Consider the following 25,694-nt stretch of genomic DNA (forward strand, 5'->3'; position numbering starts at 1 on the left):
ATTTGAAAACTAAGAGAAAGGAAAAGTTTATTGTTTTCCTTAGGATCAGAATGCAAGAAGAAGGGTTTTCCGCATGAAACTTTGCTTTAGAGGAGTCATCAGTTTCATAACTCAGCTTTCAGCAACAAATACATTTGGACCAAATGCTGTATAAAATCCTTTGGGAAATGAATGACCATCAATCTATACAGAGGAAAGCAGCAGAACTGACAGTGCCATATAATTTCAATACTAGTTCTTTTCTGCAGTCAATAGGGTTCATAGTTCATCCTCAGGCTTATCCAGTAAACTTGTCAACACTGTAAGTTTTTAAGTAATTGGTGCAGGTTATGCCATGCTTTAAATATGTGGGACCAATTTGCTTTCACTCAAATGAAAGTGTTTTACAACTGTAAAACAATGGCCCCTCCTCTTGCCACAGTCTGGACATAGGCATGTCTTTTGCCCATAGAGGCTCTATCAAACCACAAAATTTGCCAGTCAAACAACATAAAAAAAATCTTAATCTCTGAAAAAGGAAGAAAACACATGGAACACCTGGAATATTCCTCCATACTGCATGTATCTGAATATTACAAAGAAACAACTGGCATATGATACATGAAAAAAAATTAAGTTGTGTAATAGCTTCCTCTTATTTTTAATATGAGAGCAAAACTAAACAACAGAGAAATTATCACCATGCAGAAACCATTAATCATATCTTATTAAACAGCTGAGCAAAAGAGAAAAATGACCAGTTTTGAACATTTTGTTTTGTTGACACATAATTCAAATAACTGAATTTAATACTTCTGCTGTTAAAACAAGCTGTATTTACTGCCTATTTTAGCTGGAAGAAAGCATTTGCATGCCCTACCATACCATTGCCTCTTCTAAAGCCAAAACATTATTCTAGTTTATCATGATACAGAATTCACCTTTTGAAACACAATTTTCTTAACACACAAGTAATGTGTAAAGATTTTTTATAAAAGTGAGCATTGTGCAGAAACCAAGCTCAAACACCCTGCTCAGTGAGACTTGAATAATTTCTGCTTCTCTTCTTGACTGAGACCAGAATGATCAACAGTAAGTCTTGAGTCAGAACTGTGTACAGATCATTTTAATTACAAATTAAAAGTCAGAATGTTACTGATACATTAGTTGAGAAGAGTTAACCATGTCCATAGCAAATTTCCCCTTCTGGAGGGGAGATAATAGCTCAGAGCCTGCATTACGAGACATCCAATTCACTTGTCAAACTATCTGTCTTAATCTATTCCACAAATCAAGAGATCTCCTACAACTCAATATCCACTTTCAAGTAGAATTCTGTATTCCTGAGAAAAAAAGACTAAAAACCTGAGAATTTGATACTTTAACATTCACCAAAAGAGTGAAGTGCTTTTATAAACATCTGTGTGAAATGATGGTTTTGACATGCAGAATTGAGAGGGGAAAAAATAAAATCATCAAATTCACTATCCTGTTTCACTCTTCTCATTCCAATCTTCTCTATCCTATAATTAGAGATATACACATTATATTTCATTTATAATCCACTGATAAATATTTGCTCACAGTGCAATCTTTTAATACTTTGTGAAGAAAAGGCTTTAAGTATGAAAATAGCCAAAGATTATAGCTTTGAAAATATTTAGTTGTTATAAGAGGGAAAAATGCCATCTGCTGGGTACAGCTGAGGACTGTCCTTTTCTTACCAACACACCATGCTGTCCTGAGAGAGTTTTCTCTCCACTTCATAGTTCATTTTTCCCATCTTGAAAACTGGTACACATACATGCATTGGTGCTGAGGAGATGTAACAGCAACCTCACTAAAACTCTGTAAAACAAAAACTTCTTACCCTATACCTCTCAGATGCTGGAGATCTGACAACAGATAGGATGACTAGCAATAATAACAATAATAACGCTTTTAATCTTCCAAGAACATCAGAACTGTCTCTAACAGCCCTCCCCTTTCCCCCAAATACTTCACATACTTTTGTATCTTCATTGATATAAACTTCACTATCAGGTGATTAAAAAGTTGTTCAGCTTATACATACAAAGCCGAGCAACACACTGGTGTTCGCTTCTCTATTAATCATATACAACTTTTCTGCTATTTATAAGCCACAGAACACTAGTTGGTGGAGTACAGGTGAAGAACCACTTAGTTACCTAGCTTAAAAGCACTAAATCAAGGCACTGAAAACCTCACTAGTAAAGCAGTAAAATTTGAAAAAGAAGTAGAGAATGTCCAGTTAAGAAATATATTTGCATGAAGAAAGTGAAAAATTAGGAAGAGCAGAGACTGATTTAATAAAATGGATAAACTTTAAAATTAAGAAGTGTTTTAAAAGGTAGATAGGGCTTCCATATGTAAACATGAAGAAGAAAAGAGAAGACTTGTTTTGATTCATAACCGACAATGAGATTCCTTTACATTTTTGTTTGTTGTAAATTTTACAATCTAAAGTGACTGTAAAGCTGTCACCTTTGTGTGTAGATACACATACACATATGCATATAGATCTGTATATTTATAAAATAAAAATTCTGATTAATTTCATATGAAGCTGAACAAGATTACAATTTTGGAAATCTGGGTTTCAAAGTTAAAATAAAGGCTTATTTCTCAAATATACAATAAGGCTAAAAATCAAGTAGTTCCTGTGAATGTACATATCTTCCTTGCATTTAAGATAAAGCCTTGAAGTCGATTTCAGAATGGAATTCAGTATAAACCCATGTTTGTACTTCGGACTCACTGTCATGACTGCTTTGTAAAAAGCAAACAAGCATAAAAACTATGAAAGTAAGGAATTTGGGCCTTTTTAAGATCCTCTAGCAGGATGACACACTCACATCTGTTGTCAGATGGAACCAAAACTCTTCAGAAAACTATTAAATGCTTTTTACAAATTCCCACTCAAAGTGCAATATGTGCACGTGCTCCATACGCCGCAGCTGCCGTTCTCTTCCCTTTCGCTCAGGTAAGCAACAACACGGATTCTCCACTACCATTGACTCATCAGGCCTTGATTATGCAAACTGATCTCCCACTGACAGATACATGCACCCACAGCCTCACTGATTTTAATGTGCTTCTACGACAGGATAAGCATCTCGTCCCAGGAAAAAAAAGCTACAAGCTAGGTGTCAGTTAAAAAGACAGCAAGTGTAAATTACAAAACCTATGGCACATCCTAAGTCATTAAACAGATATCAAAAATCCAATTTATCTCCTCAAAATGAAAATGTCCCTTAAAATGCAAGTTTTCAAAAACTCATCCTGTACGTGTATCTTTTTTTTTAAATCAATCATCACAATGTGAATCCCTACAAAACCAAAGATACTAGATAATTATCCTGAAAAAGGATTAAGTAGGTTTCTTTTCTAATGTCTCTGAAGTTGTAAGATAAGCGCATGTACCAAGAGTTTCTCTTTGCTATCAAGGAGGGAAGGTGAAACTGCTGATAATCTCCCTGTATTTCAGAAGCCCACAGTTGCATACATACCATATTGATAACACTGTTATGGCAGAAATGCAAACAAACTGCACCAGGGTCATTTATTTTGTTGACACATTTTGCTGATTCCAAAGTACTTGTGAATTCAGTAAGACGCAAAAAGCTGGGCTTGTAATTCCTAAACCAATTTCAAAATATTCTGATGGTATCAAAGCAAACTGAACAGTAGTCTTGGAGCTATGACTGTCATGAATTATTTTTATCTTTAATATATTCATTATTTAGTACTTATATCTGTTCTTTTGTGATTTGTGAGTTTGGTGTTGTCAGAAAATGAAGTAATAAAATGCTCAGAGTAAGACCAATGAAGAGTAGAAACATGTACAATATCTTTGTCTGTCCAGACTCTGTGCTCTACACTACCATTGCGGTAATTTCTTTTCCCTTTCCCCTTCCCTTGCTTTATTCTTCTTTGAAATACATCGCAGAAGGCAAGGAAGCAATCTGAGTCGAGCTTTTTTTCCCTTTAAATGCATGTTTCATAGAATCACAGAATGTTTTGGGTCGGAAGGGACCTTCAAGATCATCCAGTTCCATCCCCTGCCACAGGCAGGGACACCTTCCACTAGACCAGGTGGCTCAAAGCCCCATCCAACCTGGTCTTGAACACCTTCAGGGATGAGGCATCCACAGCTTCACTGGGCAACTTGTTCCAGTGCCTCACCACCCTCACAGTGAAGAATTTCTTCCCAATACTTAATCTAAATCTGTCCTTTTCAGTTTAAAGCCATTCCCCCTTGTCCTATGACTACAGGCCCTTGTAAATAGTCCCTCTCCAGCTCTCCTGTTGCCCCCTCTTCAGGCACAGGAAGCTTTCTCGTCTCCAGGCTGAACAAGCCAAACTCTCAGCCTGTCTTTGTAGAAGAGGTGCTCCAGCCCTCTAATCATCTTTGGGGCCTCCTCTGGACTCATTCCCACAATTACTTCTTTAATTTCAAACACCATGGAAAAATGCTTACTTTTCAGTTCTTTAATAATCCTATACTAATGCTCCTTTTTGAACATAGTTTAAAATGTACAGATCTGTAAACTCAAGAAAACAGATGATAAAATCTCATTAAGCAACAAACTAAAACCACAAAAACATACTGCAAAAAAACCTCCAAACAACTGAATAATTCATACTGTAAACAATTTATGGAGAAAAAAATATTCTGAGTACCATTCATAAAACCCTTAAAAAAATCTAGAAAATACCCCTTGTCTGAAAAAGACCAAATAGTCATTACATGCAAAAATGCAAAAAAAAGCATTTCTAAGAAGCTCACACTGATTTCTAAAATCCATTTAAAGCACTTTGAACAAGATGCACACAAATACTCTCTAATAAGTCCTATAATTTAAAAAGTTTATATGTACTGGTGGGGAAAAAAATGTTCACAACTGAGTTCCAGTTAAGTCTGAGAGCAGAGTATCTATTTCAAGCTACAGCAAAAGGAAGATGAACCTTTTTTCTATGTAAATTAGATGGCTTTTAAATTATGCATCTGGCAAACCTTAGTAGTGTATAACATAGAACAATATCAAATTCCTGTTCATAAAAACTACATGGTTTTTTTACTTTGGAACTCACAAAATCTTCTCAAAAAGGACAATCCCACAATTTGTAAATGAAATATATGTACAGTGAGTATTCTTACTGTAAGTACTCTACTGTACGGAAGAATCTATTTACAGTAAAGAAAGCATGAAGAAAGAAAACCAAAAATGTTTTTAAATACATATTAGTTTAAGTGTCTAACAGTTCCACGTTATTTGCTAAATATTTAACATTTGATCTGCAAATTACCTTAGAATAAGTCTGATTGGCAAGGACCATTGCATGTCATCTGCCTCATGCTCAGGACTGGGTCAGCTTCCAAGTTACATCAGGTTGCTCACAGGCTCATCTAATTAACTTCTGAATGCTTCCAAAGATGGAGACTCCACAACTTGCCAGCCTACTACAGTGTTTGACTTTCATCACACTGTTTCTCCTCGTGACCTTCTACAATTTGTGTCCTTTGCTTGTCATTTTTTCAGCATGAATCTCTGAGCAATGTGGCTTCATCTTCTCTATCAACTGCCATCAAGGAGTAGTAAATAGCAGTGAAGTATTATGCAGCCTTCTCATATTTGGACAGAGGAAACCCAGTTCTCTCAGCCTTTCCCTGTATGTCATGTTCTCCAATCCCCCAATGGTCTTGGAGGCACTCCACTCGACTTGCTCCAGTGTATAAATGTCTTTTTCAAACAAGACACAGTACTCCACATGCAGTCTCACACATGCTGAATAGAGGTGAAGAATCATCTACTCCACTGCAGCCCAGCTATCACATTAGTTGGCCACCTTTGCTCCAAGGGCTAACTCTTGCCCCAATTCCAACGTTTTGCCTTCCAGTATCCTGAGGTCCAGTTTGCCTTAGTAGTCCCTAACTTCAACTTCCCTGCACTCTGCCATGAGGTTCAGGGACTTCAAAAGCCTGAGAATAGACTTTGCCAAAGCAAAGGCTGCAGTGTGTACCCTCAGCCTTTTTGTATCTTTTTCACTGTCTAGTGCTGCATCAGCATCACACCATTTCCTTAAGTCTTCCTTCCATTAACAAGGTACCTACAGACATCAGTGACCCACCTTCAACTCAGCTGAGTTTTGGCTTTCCTACTTCCTTCCCTCTACACCCAGACACCGTTTTTACATTCTCCAAGGAGGTCTGTCACTGTTTACGGATTCCATACATTTCATTTTTTGGGTAGGTTGACTTAGGATTCCCCATTCAAGCAAGCTGCACCTGCTTCCCAAACCTGCTTGTCTTCTAGCACAGGGAAGAGTATGTCCTTGTGCATTTGAGGAAGCTGTTCCTGAAGATCAACCAGCTGTCCTGGGCCTCTCTGCAGTTCAAAGGGACCTGATGTGGGATACCACCTCTATTACATGAAAAAGCCAAAGCCAACCATTCTGAAGTCCAATATAATTTCTTCACTGCCTGCTTCTCTCACTCCTTTTAGATTCTACCGCCTTCCAGTAGTTTAGCTGGGGGTGGCATCAGCCCTCCATTTCCACATTCACAAGTAGGAAGAAATCTAAGCTACATGGACAAAGAGGAATAAAATATCTATCGAAATGTAACTTAGAAAAGATAAATACATGGGACATAAGAAAATTTTGAAGACGTGGTATTTGGGAACTTTTCTTGATCTCATTCAAGATAGAAATGGATCTTAACAGAGTGGATAAGCATGATGATAACTGACACAAGCAACTGGAAAGACTAGTTTAAGGCAGCAGCTAGTTCAAGAAAAAGGAACAGGGTCTATAAAATATACAAGGCTACATTTACATTCCAGTCTGCAAGCATATAGATAATTTTAGGATTACATGAGGCAAAGCTTTTAAAAATCTGGAGAAATGAGTAGCTGAAGTAGAATAATTATCTGACAGATGGAGATTGCCCAAGGCTGCCACTTGAACATATAAAAAGATGAGGCTGAGTTCATTTTTGAAATACAACATTAGAAATTCCAAGAGCATCCTGAGTACTAGTTGTGGAATTACAAGATTTTGTTCAGTGTACTAGAGTATAAATAGAGGTTAGATTCAAAGCTTTACTTTGAAAATAGTTTTAAAAGCCTGAGGCTTTACAAAAAGATTTTAAGTATCCTCATATAAGCAATACAGCATATATATTTACAGCACAGCACTTGGCTAAAATGTCTGTCTACCAGTTTCCTTTGTGATGCCAATGTTGCAGCTGCACATGCATATTTCTACCACGGTGATATTTGGGCTTCCCCTTCCTGTGCCACCACATTGTTCTTTCTACACATAACATCCTCTTCAATCTGTTTGCACAACCATGCCCCTACATTTCCTCTTCAGAAGATCAACTCTAGTATCAGTTGAATACTTGAAGGTAATAGGTAAGCAAATTACTCCTTTACTTTCACTTGCAACTCTCACATATCCACAAAAAGTAAGTAATTGCTAAGCACATGTGCTTCCTTTAACAACAGTACAGCTATAAATGCACTTAACACATTCAAACCTGCACTCTGCCTGCTGTCATCCCCACACTGCACATCTTTGCCTCTATTTGCAACATCTTGTCCTTATTTGTTCCATTATTGCTGTACAACTTCATCTGCATTCTGCCTCATAACTCCACTATACTCAACAGCAATGCAGCCCCAACACTGACTGTGATCTTTGGAGACTAGGGGAACATGGAACTATTATTTTTATCACCAGGGTATTACTTGTAAAAGTCTCTGTGATGGATGGCACATGCAAGAACAAGTTTGTGCTCTTTGATAATGGACATTCTGCAAACAGGTGAGAAGGCAGAGTTCACAGCCCAAACTAACAACTTCAGTATCATATGAAATAGGGAATGGGAAGAGAAGGAGCACCAACACCCAGGCCATACAAACTATCACATCAGTTCTGCTATCTTTGCTGATTCAATTAACTCATACGATTTTTCAGCCAGTTACTAATTTTTTTTTTTTCAAAGCAGAAGAGTAAGGAAGACTAGCATATAAAAGGACAGAAACGTAGCTATATGAGAGCAAATCAAGAACATCACAGCCATTTTGAACTATTTGCAGGTCTTCTTCTCCCCCAGTCCTTTTTAGTTTATAAAACAAAAAGGGAAACATCACTTCTAAAAAACAAGAAGACATCCACTTGACTGTAGTCATAGTATCTATATCCAGTTGTTGATTTGTAATTTCCAATGTATCCAAGGATATCCCCACTATCCTTGAATGTATTGTATTTTATCTCCCATTTTTTGTTACTTGACGTTGTCCAAGCTAAACAGAACTTTGCCTAAACACTGTTTGTTTGGCTTTTTCCCCATATGGTTTTGTTAATAATGGATACAATTAAAAAAATACAAACTTAACACTAATAAATAGTTAATGTCTACTTCAGATCACTAAATTTTTTTTAGAGGCGCATATCTTCAAAGATGAGTAAAATCCTTGATGTTTTCCAGCACTTCAAGGTACTAGATAAAATTTATATTATCCTGTGATTTGAAATCATATCATATTGACCCTGTAAGGCATTAATTCAAAGCAAATAAAGCCAAAACTTTGCTTGTGATTTGATTTTAGCAGCCTGATTCAGATAAAATTAAGGGACTTGCACGGGCTAATTAAAAATCTGTAAAAGGAAGCATGGACATTTAAGAAATTCTGATTATGGAAGCTACCAGAAATATGGTACTATGAGACATTTTCAGTTGATATTTGTGACATTTAAATAAGACTCAGAGCTAGTTCGAGGTTTTTAGGTTTTTTAAGAAATATTCGTAAGTCAGACATCTTGAGAAAAAGCATCTCTACTACTAAAAAGCAGACTTCCCTGTAATATGAGATACTGCACACAGCAAATAAATATCCTTCACATTCTCTACTGATAATGTTATTTAACTCATAGGTCATTGGGAACTGTAGTTAATGTGCTTAAGACCCTTTTATTTCATTTTTTTCTGAGCATCATCATAATTTAGGAAAACACAAGGTGCTGTTATTCATGAGACCATTGTTCTAATAAATCTGAAATGAAAGAGAAGTGCTGGGAAGTGAGACAACCTCTGTAAAACACATCTAATGTGTGGGCTTTTCAGTGCAACTGCTGTGTTTCACAAGAGACAAAAAATACAGTACTCTCTTGTTTAACTGACGGTTGTTATTGCAGGACTTCTGTGTTAGTGGTTTTGGTGGGGTTTTTTAACTAAGACTAACTACATTGATGTAATGAGAAGAGATTGAGAGAGAGCACAAATTGAAATTCTTGCAAACACAACACAAAAAGAGTTAATGTAACCATCATCCTGACGCTTGGAAAGGCTGTACTATGATAATATACAGGGGACAATTACCAAGGCTCAGCCGATAAGATGTAACTCACTAAGGTGCAACAATGCAATTTCTTTCAAATATGTGCACTGAGCAGGAGTGTCAGTATTAGGTCACTGAGGTTACAGAAACCCTGCCTTTCTTTGGGATGCAATAGTATCTTTTTTCTTTATGTTTATTCTTTGTTATGCAGTCTTCATCTTTATCAGGCTTATTCTAAAAGTACTTCACAGATCGTAAGACCAATCCTTTTTAATTCAATGGTAAAACTCCCTCCAATATCAAGAGTGAAATAACTGAAGCCCAGAAAAAAACAATCGGTCATTCATCCATAACAGGACTACATCTGGGGTGAAATAGCAACTATTTTGCAGTTAACATTTCTATTGCAGACTGATCTATGGATGGAAATGAAATGAAAACACAGGGGAATTTACATAGATGGAAAATAATCACACTGACTAAAATCTGGCAAACTCCCCAGAGGTAACTCCTTTATTCAGATGAAAAATGCACAAGATTGTTTACAATTTTTCAGGATCTCAATTACATATGCTATCTAAAAGACATGTCCAACAGCTGACAGAACTCTAATCTCATCCTATTGAATAAATAATGCACCTATATGCTTTTTTCCACTATTTGAGTGAGCAGGAAACTATAAATGCAAGGGCTGCATGGTTGGAGCTTTGTGAATTGGTTCAGTTTGTATCACTACTGCCCAGGCTGTAAACTGTGATAAGATCGCACACTACTGTAGCACAGGTTTAGTTATGTCTGCATTTCAAGATTTAAAGATGAGCCTGTAAATCAGAACAGAGGACTTGGAAATTACAGACAATCCCTCTTCACATTGTTTCAAGCTGTTAAGTATTTGAGATCAATACTTTAACTTGGGTTCCATATTTGTCTGTAGGAGATCAATACAAAGGCACACCTTCAATTACTGTAAACATGTTATTTGCCTAACTGTGCCAAAACAACATGCGACTTCTGTAAACTCTGTACCAGTACTTCAACCACATCTGCAGTATTTTGCTGTCAAATCCCCGACAGATTTACTGGCTGAATCCCAGAGTGATTCAGATCCCAGAGGGTCGTGATCAGTGGCACAAGGTCTGGCTGGAGGCCTGCCACTAGTGGTTGGTGTCCCCCAAGGTTCAGTAGTGGGCCCAGTATTGTTTAACTTACTCCTCCATTACTTGGATGGAGGGGCAGAGGCCTCCTCAGCAAGTTCACTGATGACACAAAGCTGGAGGAGTGGCTGATACCCCAGACGGCTGTGCAGCCCTTCAGAAGGACCTCAACAGGGTGGAGAGAGGAACCTTCTGAAATTCAACAAAGGCAAATGCAGGGTCCTCCACATTGGGGAGGAATAACTCCATGCACCATTACAGGCTTGGGGCTGATCTGCTGGAAAGCAGCTCTGCAAAGAAGGACCTGGGAGCTCTGGTGGAGCACAAGCTGTCCATGAACCAGCAGTGTATCCTTGGGGCCAAGAAGGTCAACGGCATCCTGGGGTGCATCAGGAAGAGCATTGCCACCAGGTCAGGGGAGGTGATCCAGTCCCTCTACTCAGCCCTGGTGAGGCCACACCTGGAGTGCTGTGCCCAGTTCTGGGCTCCTCAGTACAAGAGAGACCTGGAGCTCCTGGAGCAGGTCCGGTGGAGGGCAACAAACATGACTGAGAGACTGGAGCATCTCTCTTATGAGGAAAGGCTAAGGGAAGCTGGGCCTTTTTAGCCTCAAGAAGAGAAGACTGAGAGGGGACCTCACCAGTGCCTGCAGGTATCTGAAGGAAAGCTGTCAGAGGCTGGAGCCAGGCTTTTCTTGTGCTGTCAAGCAATAGGACAAGAGGCAGTGGGCAGAAACTGATGCACAGGAAGTTCCATCTGAACATGAGGAAGAGCTTCCTTACTGTGTGAGTGACCAAGCACTGGAACAGATTGCCCAGAGAGGCTGTGGAGTCTCCTTCACTGGAGATATTCAAGAACCATCTGGATGCAATCCTGTGCCGTGAGCTCTAGAATGACTGGTTGAGCAGGGAGGTTGAACCAGATGATCAACCCACTGTGGTCCCCTCCCAATCTTACCCGTTCTGTAATGCTGTAATTCCTTTTAGGACTACTGAAGAAGAAAATTTTCTTTACCTAAAAAGTTGAAACCAGTATCAATGCTTGCTTTTTATCTTAGTGTGGTGAGAGGAGGCAGGAAGCCTAACGTTGTCACACTAGAACTGCAGTAGCAAGACAGTTCATCAAATCAAACAGAATTTTAGTTAGTGCTCAGAACTCAGGAACTGTCTTTATACAGTCTAAAATTAAAGATGCTTCTTTTAAAACTCTAGTCAACAGTTTCAAAATCTGTTTTATTCTGAAGTTTCTTCAAATGAGTTTAGATTTTACCCAAAGTAACAACTGAAGCAGGCAAATCTGGAGTATTCATTCACAGTCTGTGTTTCACTGGGCAGAAGCTACTGTTTCATAGGACAGTATTTAAATAAATACCTCTCTCCTAAGAGTACCAAGTTATTATTTTTTGCCCCATGCATCATTAAATTTTATTTTTGTTGGATGAATGCACTTAAATTACTAGTAGCAGTCAATTGTCATGCATGATGGAGTAAAACTTACCTGGAAGAACTGTACTTTATTAAATATCAGATTTCTAGAATTTTCTATATGCACGTGAGAGCAGCATAAACACTGATATATTTAAATATTACATTATTTACAGGGTAATTCAGTTATTTCCATAATATAAGAACTGCTCTCCTTTTCACATAGCTGAAATATGATAGAACTTTTCTAAATGCTTGAAAGTGATTTCAATTCTACAATGGATCAGGCATTCTTTAATAATTTGTTACTAACTTTTTAGAAATAGCTTTTTGCTGGCTCATATTTTATAACCTTTTCACGTTCCCATCAAATAATCTATGATGTAACATATTAAACATAACACAACAGCACTGACAGTTTTGTATTTGAAATCAGAGATAACTAATCAACCAATACTCCTTTATTAAGGTGAAATGAAAAATGTGTTGCATTTTGTTTCTGAATCACAAGCTAGTTCTGTATATTTGTAAACTCCAGCAGAAGTCATAAGAATACTCGCAATGAGAATAACCTTCCTATCAAATAATGGGCAATTTTTAAAAGATTTTTAAAAGATTTTTTACATAAATCTTTCATATTACATTATCCTGTGACTTAAATAAATTGCAAACAAACATAAAATGTTGTAATGAGCTGATTATCTGAAGTAAAACAAAGTATTTCTGTCTATTCTCTGAAATAGTTATGTTGTTACTGAGGACTTAATATTGCATTTTCAACGACAAAAATTTGAACAGATAACTCTGACCTCATGAAACAGTGAGAATTTATCAGTTGAGTATCTTTTGCAGAAAAAACCCTGTATCCTTAAGATTCTCTCTATTCACCAAATGTTTTCATTAACGTGACATGCAGATGTCTAAAAGTTAAATGGACCATTATTAGCACTCTGGAATATGCAAGCAATATATGAATTAATTGTTTAATTATATTGAGTTGCCTGTGGCACCAAAAAAACGGGAAGTTAAATGTCAGCATTTCACACTGTCAATTGAAATGAGTCCCAGATGTTAAAACACTAAGCCACCTAATCATCATTAATTTAATTTTAAACAAAGTCTTTTCCAAACCAAGCTTAATCTAGTATTCAGTCCTTCCCTTCCCCTCCCTAGCACAACTAAACATGGAAATAACTCCTATTTAATATGTGCAGTGACTGAACTAGGCAAATAGTACATAGGACCAATGTAAAGATTTTCATGTCTTCTGCCATTAGAACTCACTGGTTTTTATTAAGATTTTAATGGTTTTGAAGACAATACCAAAGAATGCCTAACAAGTAAAAATGTCAGGCCTTGTTTTTTTTCTCTAAGAAAAGAAGTCCTGTTTGTCACTGTGCACAATTCTAAAGTAGAAGAAATCTTAGGTTGTTATTATTTTGTCTAAAATCAATGAAAAATAGTTTTAGGAATTTAAGCTAATACAGGCTGCCCACTCTTAAAAACATACAGGCTAGTGCCAAATCCAAATGGGACTTTTTTTTCAGAAATTTGAAGAAATTTAAATTAAGAATGAGTAAATTCACAACATAAACATCTGCCATTGTTTTCAGTACAACACTAATTACAACAGTTGCTTGTATTTTGAATGAACAATTTCTAGCAAATATAGAAATGCTTAGCCCCAGGAAGTGTCAAGAAATACTAGAGGAGAGATTAGGGACATTCACATGAGTGTTACAGATTTAAAAAGGGAAGAGATTACCTACCCCTCTCCACCAATTCTTGTTATCTTTAGACGAAAATCAACAGAGTTCAGGCTGGGTGGCTTCCATTTCAAAATATCATCACATCGACCAGGCTTGTATTTCTGAAGTAAATTAAAATGCAGTTTAATTATGCTTATTGGTTTTCACTGGTTTTAAAAGTAACAATTCAGCCTTTCAGACTCTATTAGCTGTCTCTAATGAATTACAATACTTAGTGACTGAAACAATGAACACCATTACCATGGAGGTAGTTGTGCTTCACTACTTTATTTGCTTCTGCCTTTTAAAACTGCTTAGCACTGTAGCTATGCCATTGCATATAATAAAAAGCTGAGAATGGAAATAAAAATTAGCATACTTCATTATCTCTCTCTGGCTAATGGAAAATTTCAAGAAAGAAAATAAGCCAGCACAGAAAGAAATGAAAACACTGATAGCACATACAGAAGAGATACATTTAAAATAATCTCAACATTTTGGAACAATTTAATGAACAATATTTTTGTTATCCATGCTGTTGGCTGACACAACATGAAAAAGCCAGAAGCCACCATACTGCCACCTATCAGAAGGACTCATCAGAAACATGTTCTTTCACAGCAAAGGAATTTAAGTTACGTAAAGATTAAAGAACACCATGATATACAGGAACATAAATAAGGGAGTATCTCTTGCTAAAGAGAGAGAGTACACATTTGAATCACAATTTGAAAGGAACAATTTTCTCTTAAATTGGAGCTTTAGTTTCTCATGGTCTCTCCTATCATCTGCTTTCATTTACTAAGCTGCCATTTTGTTCATCCCCAGCTATCAGTGAGAGTTAACTTCTTGACCCTTTCCTTACCAGAATATCTTTCATGGCAATGGAGAAAATCAGAACAAACATGAATAGGGCAAAAGTAAAAGAATAATTTGGAGATGCATAGAATGAGAAATTTTACATCTTTATTTATACACAGTGAAAAATTTATGGAATTTTATATGAAAAATAAAACTATCCACTGTCTTTTGGTAACACAACAGTCATCATCATCACACTTCACTCATGCTGTGTTAAATATTTTCAAAAAACAGACTTTATTGATGATAAACCTAACAGTTCTAAATCTAAAATGACAAAAGCAGATGAATTTTCTGTTTTCTAATGGGAGAATGTAAAGTTACTCTTTCCAAAACAAATGCAGCATATCTTACTTATCATTTCTTGATGAAAAGATGGTCATTAATTCTTAATGATGCAAAAAAGATGGACCAACCTCTTTAAGTGATGGCACTGAAACTCTGAGGAAAAGCTACATCTGATCTATAGAAAACCTTCCTCACCAGAGGTCTTCTATCCTGACTCTGACAATAGCCAACAGCATGTGCTCAGGGAAGATGAAACGCAAGGCAATTACGTATATTTTCTACTACTACTCTTTGAGAAACTATCCATTTTGAAGCTCAGGGACTTCCTGATGTAGATGTGATTCAAATGTGATTCCTATATATTTAGTTATTTTCAGTTTCTCTGCATGAGCTTGTATAGTTCCCCAGTAAGACCGTGTAAACCTCCATCAGCTGTTAAAGCCCATGGTACAACCTTTCACTCACAGCCTGACTACCTTGCAGGAATAAAAACACCACCTTTTGTTTATTTTGAAGAAGTTTTTGTTCTTTTTGAAGACTTGCACTTTCTAGGGATCATACTAAGAGAGATGCTTAACAATCAAACCCCATTGTTTCCATGTGACTCATGGTTTCATATGCCTCTATATGCACAGAAATGCACTCAGCTCAGAGGCTATCATTTTACATGTACTGTTAGAATTTTCTTCTCCACTTATATTACTCTACATAAAAGTTTATGCACTCTTTTATCACTCTCAGCCACCTAGTCTTGTAAGAGCTTACTATAATTCTCCAAATTTAGGACCAGCCTTTGCTGATCCATCAAGAAAACATCACTCAATGGTTCATCCAATTTTCATACTTGCTTACATGCAGTACAGGTGACTCCCTTCCCTGGTGAGGACTGAACAGTACCCCATCCCTTCACTCCTACTTTTTAACCAATTAGCTATCTGTGCAAGAACCTTTTAAGTCTCACATTCCTTTAGTTTCTTCAAGAAAATTTCAACAAGAGGCTTTCTGGAAGTCTTGGCAAGAAAGACCATATGAACCCTTTTGAACCCTTTGTTGGAGAGGTATAACCTTCCTTTCAAAAAGGTATGTAATTTCCACCAACTGTATCAATCATGTTCACCCAGACACCAACTTCTGTATTCCTTATTGCTTCTACTCCTTTGCCCAGTCCAGATACCAAGCTTACAGGACTTATTTCTTCTCTGACCTTCCATGATACCTGTCCCCACCTTCATTTTTTTAAAATTGGTATTGTATTTTCTACCCTCACACACTTAGGTACTAAGGTATACTTTTCACATAGGATCTACTATCGAATTTTTTCAAACTCTTTTTCCTAGACTGACAGGTTACATCCTCCTAAAAGTTAGTAAGAAACCAACTTCGTAACAGATAGGAACAACTATTCCAAGATCAGTAGTGAAAAGCAATGTTTTGACAGAAGATATCTGCATACCTGTAATTACACTGCAGGATCCACAATTCTGACTCAAGTTTAAAATTAACAGGCTGGCTTGCTTGAAGGGAATGGGGGAGGATTCGTTCATTAAGATGGACTTATTTCTTTACCTCTAGAACCAGCATAGTGTGAGACAGGTCTCAGATAAACATTTTTTTCTAGCAATAAAAAAATAATCTCTACCACACTTCAAATTAGTCAAAGGTATCTCACTTAGAAAGTAATGACAAAAAGGATACCCTTTTGACTATTACATTTCGTTTTGACCATTGTCAAATAACAGCCTTGTCACTTTGCAGCAATATGTTAATACCAAACACCTGGTAAAGGTAACAGATAAATTACAGATATCTTTCAGAAACGGTTACAAAGCCTTAGATAAGCCATCAGAATTCAAACCTCATACTAAGAACAATTTATACAGCCCCTCCTAGGCCTCCCCCAACTTCTTCTGTTAACATGAAAGAGAGAAATTCACAGAAGTCTTGCTCAAAAGGAGAATTCATTCAAAGGCCATATTAATAATCCCTAAGAAAGAGATTAGTTTTTGTAACAAGTGAGTTCACATACACAAGACAGCACTAGTAAGTTATTGAGTTTGAATGCTAAGTGCTAAATCAATTTCTTTAAACATGAGCTGAAGCCAAACAAGAATTCTGCTTGTTAAATATGTGAAAACTTCACCTTAGATGAATCACTGCATACTGCAGACCTGTTCTGCGTGAAGTTACTCTTTATTTTAACTCCAAACCAAAATGTGAAGCAATCTGTTTGAGATCGAACTACACCCTAGCATTTTAAATATAGCATTCATAGCAATGAATCCTCACCACCACTCCCCAACAAATATGTATGTACACGACTACTTCTAAAACGTATCAGATCCCCTATCATCTCAAATACAAAGTTCATGCTTCAATCTGAAACCTGTCAATCTAGTCTAAGCACAAAAATTAGAGCTCCAAACCAAAAAGTTACATTGACAAATCAGAAACTGTCTCAAATAGCTTTAAAGGATTGGACTAGGTGACCTCCTGAAGTCCCTTCCAATCTAAATTATTCTACAAAACTGTGTCTCTCTTTGCTTGCTTGTTCTTTTAGCAACCATATTGGGTGCATTTTAGTTTGCAAAAACAACGAACATTCAAAACAAATCCCCCAGTTGTTCTCATTTCCTATACTTTAGTTGCAATGGCTGGGCAGCTCTGGTGCGTGCAAACTGGATTCCATCAATGTAAAACCAAACTTGAAGTTTCACTTCAAGGACACACCCTAATGCCCTTCACACCGAAGTACAGACACCAGAGGCCAAGGCAAAGGCTGTTCCACTGCACTGCTACCTTGCACCTACGGAGCACAAACAAACCTGAGCTGTGAAGATATCCTGCAACATCCTGAACTGCTGCTTCAAAGAAATAAGGGTATCAGTGCCTTCAGTTGGCTATGACCCCTAAGCTCTCCAATTTTTACTTTCTTTTTTATACCTTTTTACATTCACTCACCATCTACCCAACATTTCTTCTATCTTTTTAGTAGCAGCAGCAGTAGTAGTAGTAGTATTAGTAGTAGTCATCATATAAATGCCCTATCTTCTGTGACCATTCTCTGCTGGCAAAACCTCAGGCCCTTACTTTCATGAAGAAGATGAAGATCAGGGATAACAAATGTGTCAGAAGTAGAGTCGCATATGTGCCCCTACTATGAAGATCCTGAACTTCAGGCAAGAAAAGAATAATGACCCTAAAACTCAGATGCACATCCAACACCCTGGGATGAAGAATCATCACTGAAGACAGCTCAACAGAAAGCACATCCTCAGGCATCCCTCTTAGGCTGCTAAACCCATTGATTTCTCACCTCAGACTCAGTGGGCTCAAGTGGGTCTAGTCAAACCACTATCAGGGTTTTATTAGACCCCTGTTAGAACCATTTTAGCACTGCAGGGCAAAGTGATGGGTTGCTGGTCATGCTGAACCTCAATCCCCTGCCCTGTCCCAGAGTACTAAGTCTAGTTCCCCCTTCCTCCACAGCTGCCCGGGGCGGGGGGGGGGCACTCTTTTCTCCTCTCCCATCGAATCAAGAGAAAGGCTGGCCCTCCAAACCTCAAGTTCTGTTATCTTAACTTTTCCGACACATTTCTTGTCAATTGCATATAGTCTCACACACAGGTTTGGGATTAGCCTAAAGCCATGTGTCAGCATTTGCATTCAATGGATGGCACAGCAGAAAGCAGAAAGCCTAGACAGTGGAGGTATCAGAGGCCCATAATGAGGATAAACTTTAACTCCAAATAGCTGCTTCCACATGGGATAGATGTTTCTGCTTAGTATTTTGTAGGAGGAAGAGCGGGGTTAGTTTCTGGGACTGCATTCTGGGCAGGCAGTCTGGGGTGTGGGGTGGTGTTGACTCACCATGAAGACACCCACCTGGAAGACTGAGTGACTTCAGCCTAAAGTCTAGACAAAATAAACGGCTTCTCCTAGCGACTGAAAAGGAAGAGGTGGTGGGATGATCAAGAGAGAAGTTCGTGCCTCATCAAGAAGAGGAAAAGAAGGTTTCCTTTACAAGGGTGGATGTCTCACTATCCTACAAAGTCTAATCAGCCAGCTCTACCTCCCATAACCCTTATTAAACACCATCCTCCTGAAGTGCAAGCAGCAGCTAACACAGGCCACATTACATTTCCCTTCCTCCGTATCTTCCCTCACTCCTTCCAAATGACAGGAAGCCAGCAAATAATCCAGTTCTTTCTCTTCTCCGAAGTGGCACAGTGCTGCTGCTTGTCAGCTCTAATTTCTCCTCAGTAAACTGGTCAGACCTAGCCCTGCAAAGTATCCGAAGGGCTGCAAAGCTGGCAGCTGCAGGCACACACCAAATTAGAAAGAAAGCTAAAATAAAGGGCGCAGAAAGGTCAGGGAAGGTTTGTTTGCATTGTCATGCTTGCCCAAGAGGTATGGAAGGTTGAGTACCTTTGAGGAGTGAGGGCAGAGCAGATGGGAGGGGCAAGGGGTTAACCAAGACAGCTAGTGGGAATCTACTGGAGTTCTTTTAAATTATTAAATGTAGTTTGCCACATTGCAAATGATGTTAGCATCTAACCACACTGAAAATGTAATAAAGTGCAATTAAGTATCCTTGAACAAGAAACATAAATATTAAATATAAAACTTAACTACTAAATATAAAACTTAACTACAACAAACCTATAATGGCAACAAATCTGCTCCTCTTACCATGCAAAACAGGGTTAAATGTTTTATCTGAAGAGCTCTACTTAATTCTGAGGCCTCTTAATCCATAGAGCAGCTGCTGGCCTGTCCAATCTAATAGTTTGCATTCAGCTGGGTAAACATAAAGACAGAATAATTACCCAAAATGTGTTTTTATTTTCTTGCACTACAGACTCTGGATCATTTTAAAGAACTAAAAGGATTTATTATAATCAATCATTTCAGGCTAGACTTTATAAAGAAATGAGCTGAAGACACAGAAGTTGCTAACACTGTTGACAGATTATGTGAACACATCACAGCAATGGATCAGGAGACCACAAGATCAAAGGCAACCATTGACTCAATTGTATATTCATAGATTTTTAAGACTGCAAACCATTACCAGGCTCATTGAGTCAGCTCTGTTGCATATAGGACAGAGAAACTTGAACAATGATGTTTATATCAATCTTATAACTCCCATCCAAACTAAAATAATGTTTACATCAAGTTTATAATCCCTATTTCAAAATACAACACACCTTTATGAAAGATACCATATAATGAAGAAATCACAACACGTATCTTAGGGAAGTTGCCACAGCCATTTATTACACCTCTGTTTAAAATTGCTTACTTCTACACTGAGTCTTGTGTAATGCCTTACTTTAGACTGAAGCCTGGCTCTCCATGTAATTACTTCCCTTTTTAAGATAACATGAGTAAGTCTGAGTCTCACTGCATGGGTAATTTCCCAGTAACGTACACATTGTCATAGTGTAATTTCACAAAAACCTTTATAAGAGTAGGCAACAGAACTGAACCTACTATTCCAATATTCTTTCCATGGCTTACACATACAGCAGTACACAAAGTGTATTTGTGTTCTTCTGCATTGCACTGAGAGGTGTTGATAACTAGCGGAAATCATTCTTTTCAGATTCATGCCTTTAGCTGGGACTTAATACACTTACTCCTGGAAATACAGCCCACATTTGTCTGTATTCAAGCACCATCATAAGATCAAATGATCCAGCTTAGCCTACATGACTGATTTTTCAGGAAAACAGGAAAGTTTGCTGAAAAAGTTCAAAATATTAACAACATGACCATAAAAACATATGCAAAATCCCAACACTACCATTAAAACCCTTAAACCCTTCTTTAACTGCCACCAAAAAACCCCCAAAAAACAAACAAACAAAACAAAACCAAACCAAAACCAAACAAAAACCAAAACCAACAACAACAAACCCAACCCAAACAAAAACAAACCAAAAAAAACCAACCAACCAAAAAAAACCCAAAAAAAATCAAAACAAAAAACAAAACAAAACAAAAACCACCACCAAAAAAACCCCGAAAAACCCTAAACACAACCAAACACAAGTCACTAACATCTACAAGAGGAAATAAGTTCTCTCACCAGCAGTTAAACTGCGACCCTTAGCTGCTTCAAAAATTGTGCCTTCTGTCCCTTCCAGCTTCCCTTCTCAGTTCCAACTCCTTCTGTTCCTCAAAGTGCCCAAACAAACAACTTACAACCTCCCCATAGTTCCCACAGACCATCACTGCAACTCCTCATGTATTCTATTTTCTTTGCCTGGGAAAAAGCTAAGCAAATGGGAATGTGGCACCAGAAGTTTCCTGGTCATTGACAGGTAAATGTGATTAATGCTTGTTCTTGCTGTACATTGAGCAGGACACTGAGAATTGGAAGAAAGGGATATACTAGTCTGGTCACAAGCCCACTACACTTCCTGGCTGAGGAGCAGAAAGTCCAGCTTTTCTTACTGAAGTCAGAGGCAAACAGGTTATTTGAGGAAACTGCTTTGAGAGCAGTGGGCTCATTGCTAACTCACATCCTCGGAGGTGAAGGCAAACAGTGTTGTACACTATGGCATTTATGGTGTTTGGTGGTGATCACTGGTCATCAGCACACAAGCTTCAGAGATTATCTATCACACCCACAGAGAAAGCTACTTTGTATGTTGGTGGTCTAGGAGATAAAGGAGAAAAATGTCCAAGACCAAAAGCCTCCAAATTCAAACAGGGTGTGTGATTACAAAGACTAATACACAGAAAAAGTGACTAAAATTAGTGCATTGATCTGAAGTGGACATTGGAAATAAACACCTGGACATCACTATCTACTTAGACCAAACATCAGACAGTAAGAGAAAAATATTATTGTTCATTCTTGCACTAAACCATCGTATTTACTTATTTAAAATACATCAGAGCCGGCCAAACTGACTATCTGCCTTTGCCAAATACATTCCACATACCACAGAGGTAGAAAAAGAACTCTTAGAAAGTCTGAAGAATTCAGAGGTACCTAAGAAACTTCTATAAATGAATGCAATAGATGAAACTTTTGACAAATGCAGGTCAGCAAGGGAAAGATGAATAATTTCCACTGAAAAAAGGTGCTTTAAAAAAAATCTCTTCAATGGCACTCAGTGTCTCAAAGATTATCAGGATTCCTTTGTTCTTGATAAAAACAAATCAAGTGCTCCAAATACTGATTACTTTCTTGTAGACATTTGACATAATTTGTGTATAAAGTCTGAAAATAGTAAAGCAGGCAATTCTTTTAATAAATGTGAGTCAACTGTTCCTATATTTGTAAAGGAAATACAGGGAGATGTGATTTGTAGTACGCCTGAGAGTGTTCAGGCTAAGAGAAACTCTTGAATAAACACTGGTACTTTCCAAACACCTGTCAGTTCTGAAAGGCATTTTCATAGTTGAGGCAAAACACAAGAAGCTAAACACTGAATGGAAAATATGTAAGAACACAAAATGGCTGCAAACTTTGTACAGCTCCAAAATACAATCCAAATGCTTTCCAATTTCACACAGACAGTTTTCATGTATTGTACCAAACCCTCCGCTAAGCGCAACTTGTGTCCAACCATGGAGAGATGGCCATGATACCCTAACCAAAAGATGACCCAAAAAAAAAAAAATCCTAATTCCTTCCCTTCAAAAAACTCTTTTAACTAAAAGAAATTAATAAATGCTCCTTTTAATGCTTAGTGTCCTAAATTACTGATTTGAACCACCCGAAAAATCAAAGAGCTGCAGTCCTCACTAAACATCAGCTTTTTGCCTGGTTCAGTGATTTGATCAGAACAGACACATTGATGCTCAACAAATATTTGATCAGCTTGAAAATAAGGTTGCTAAGGAATTCCAGACATTATACAAAGTAATGCTGTCACATCATTGAAAGCAAATATGCAACAGTAACCTCAGAGGCTCAAAAAGATGGGGAAAAGACAAGTTCCTTGGCTAAGCTCATCCAACTTAGGGGCCATGGTTAAGCCAAAAGGACGATAGAGCCAACTCCAGATAACAGTTTTAAATAACTCATTACTTGACAGTGAAGTCTCCATGATGCTTTAATTCCATGTAGTCAAACAAATTTGTGCTAATTCTTCCATTCCTCCACTTTAAAAATCAAAAAAAGGAAAAATTAACATGTTTTAAGACACAATCACATCTGTATTCCAGAAATTTTTCCTTTAGAAACTAAGAACTAAGTAGGAATGACACTTTTTAATGCATTAGGACCGATTAGCTGTCAATAGCTGTTCTGGAAGAGCTGTTCAAGAAAATGTTATTGTATTTTATGAAAATGTGACTTGAAGCTATATGAAGTAGAATCGAAAATATTATAATCAAAATTACCCATGAAATATTAAGCTTAACTGTCATACCAGACCAAGAAGCAAAACATGCACCCATTTAAATACTGTTAGATTATGTTTTATGCTAAGGATTTTAACACTTGAATGCAAATCAGGTTTAGAAGGTTAACCTGAATACAGAAATTATTTTGTTAATATGTTAATAGAAAACTGCTTTTTCCAAAAGTGCCTCTGATCCTCAAGCTAATGCAATATTTATACTGGACTTCTTTGGTAATTAGTGGGCTAAACATCTTCTCCTCTTGCACTTTAATTTAGCTTTGTACCTCCAGCTTCATTAAACATCTTGTTTCACAGCTATACTAATAGCTTTTCTCAATATTCCATTAAGCAAGCAGAAAAATATGAGAACATTTTATTCATAACTAACATCATTTACATATTAATCCTATTAATATTTGATAAATGAAGTTCAGATCACAGCCAAAGCCCTATATTTATAGCAATCAGAATGTAGCAGCCACAAATTTTTTTCCCTCCTCCCCCCAGCACATTACTAGAAGCAGCAGAAACCTATTTTTGGTCAGCTCTGCCCTTTCACTGAATGTAATGATCTGGACCTAGAAACTCCAATATTTGGGTTTGAAGCAAAACCAAAAAAGTAAATGGCTTCAAATCATTGGCTAATGTATATATGATCCAAAATGGACCAACTGGTGTCTGACTTGGATTATAAACTCTACTTTTGGCAAATTAAGGTAACTGTTGAAGAGCTACATACTTCCACCTATGTCACAAATAAATCTCCTGACAACAGAACTATAGTGCCCATGGTCAAAGGAACTCGTGATGATCCATGGTTGCTGCTTAAGATACTGGATTTATATTGCTACTGATTATTTTGTAATCTTCTTATTTTTCATCATCACTAACCTCATCTATAACCTCATTACATACAGGCTATGTAAGTCTTCTGAACAATTAACACAACAATAGAAACTCTCAAGATACCTCAATTTGCCTCCCATCACTCTATTTCACTCTGTGTTTCACTTTATATCACCACGTTGAACTGAGATGGCCTCAGCATGTAGCATCAGTGTAAACTGTCACCAAGAACTATTGTATTTACTTCTCCAGATGAAATTTTCTTTCAAATTCAGCTTCACAACTCATTAATAGCCTTAACCAGAAATTAATATAATGGAAAAGCTCATATCTACATAACTTTTCCTCAGCCATACAGTGTTAATTTCTACTTGTCTAGAAACAGATAAACAAGCCCAGAGGTAAGAAGCTAAATGGCTTAAGACAACTGTCCATAAACAGATGAGAGTTAGAGTTTCACCCTGATCTCTAAAAGATCCTATGATATATGGACTGAAATCAATCTTCCTTCATTTCCATCCACCTTCTTGCCCAAAACAATCAGTCACTTCCTCTCATGTGATCAGGAAGCCCTTCTCTTGAATATTTCCACACATCCTTGCTAAAAACTACAGGAATTAGCTTCGCACTAAGTCCAAAAGTTATGTTTACCTTTAATTACTTTTAAGGAGGTCATAATCCTTGCAGATTGTGAAATCCAGTCTAATTTAGGCACAACAGTGACGCTGGTGCTCTAAGCACTAAATAAAACATCTCTCCAATAAGCACCTGTTTCCCACATGGTGAATGGAGACAGATCTGAAGCTCTGCACATGTTTACTTACCTAATTTAGGTGGAGAGGACTCCCTAGGACTTGCTCCACCTCACTGAATATATGTAGAACTTGGGTACTTCCAATGCAAGTTCCCTTACAAGATTTTACGCTGCTCTCTGTATTTTCAGATTCAGACACTCTTCTTGAAGTCATTATATTACTACATATCTGAAAGATTCAAACATTCTTTAGATAAGAACATTTGAGATCACTAATGCTGCTTTTCATCTGCTATTCTTTCAGAACTAAATAGGTATTAATATATCTAACAGAAATGCAATGTTTGGAATGACAAGCCATGGTGTGGACCGTAAAAGGCAGGAGCAATTTTAATTGTTTTATTTATTAGATGATTTGTATTGTTTTGAGTCAGCACTAATTGACATTTAGAAAGCAAATGGAAAAACCTTTGGACAATGGTATTGCTAGATACCATGACAATGTTCAGCTGATGCTTTCAGTGTGTACAAACAATAACCTTTGCAAAACTATTCTGGAGCTGATAGCACTTCAAATTTTAAGTGTTAATTTTCTCTTTCTATTGTATGTTTAACACGACTCTATCCAAATTCATCTCCCGGGAGCTGTTTAAGACTTCAGTTCTTAATTCATAGCAACAGAAGTTGCTGACAAAGGATGATGGGAGAACTCCGAAGTAAACTGTTGGGAGAACCAAGATAATACAGGAGCACTCCTGGCTCACTCCTTTACTGGTTTTCCTGTTCTTTTTCTCTCTTAAAGCAATGCTTATTATTCTTCTCTCTGCCCCAGCGACACAACAGATCTTTGAAAGACCCTTAGGGAGATCATCTTCCTTCTAATCTTCCTTTCACAATCTTACTGTG

At 37.4% G+C, this 25,694-nt stretch overlaps 1 protein-coding gene across 3 annotated transcripts in view; it reads right to left on the reverse strand.

Annotated features, from left to right (window-relative positions):
- Positions 1 to 25,694, reverse strand: part of LOC121673288 (mRNA-capping enzyme) — a 172,218-nt gene that overhangs the window by 48,761 nt on the left and 97,763 nt on the right. For 2 of the 3 annotated variants that reach the window (XM_042046479.1, XM_042046481.1), the window contains exon 13: positions 13,695 to 13,795. The exons of the other annotated variant lie outside the window; for it this stretch is intronic. In XM_042046479.1, the coding sequence (XP_041902413.1) occupies positions 13,695 to 13,795 (101 nt within the window). The remainder of the gene's footprint in view (positions 1 to 13,694; positions 13,796 to 25,694) is intronic. 3 annotated transcript variants of the gene reach the window in all.

The sequence above is a fragment of the Corvus kubaryi genome, unplaced genomic scaffold (assembly GCF_017639235.1).
Source record: "Corvus kubaryi isolate FWS band 111438036 unplaced genomic scaffold, C.kubaryi_AGA036_p1.0 65328, whole genome shotgun sequence".
Taxonomy (NCBI): Eukaryota; Metazoa; Chordata; class Aves; order Passeriformes; family Corvidae; genus Corvus; species Corvus kubaryi.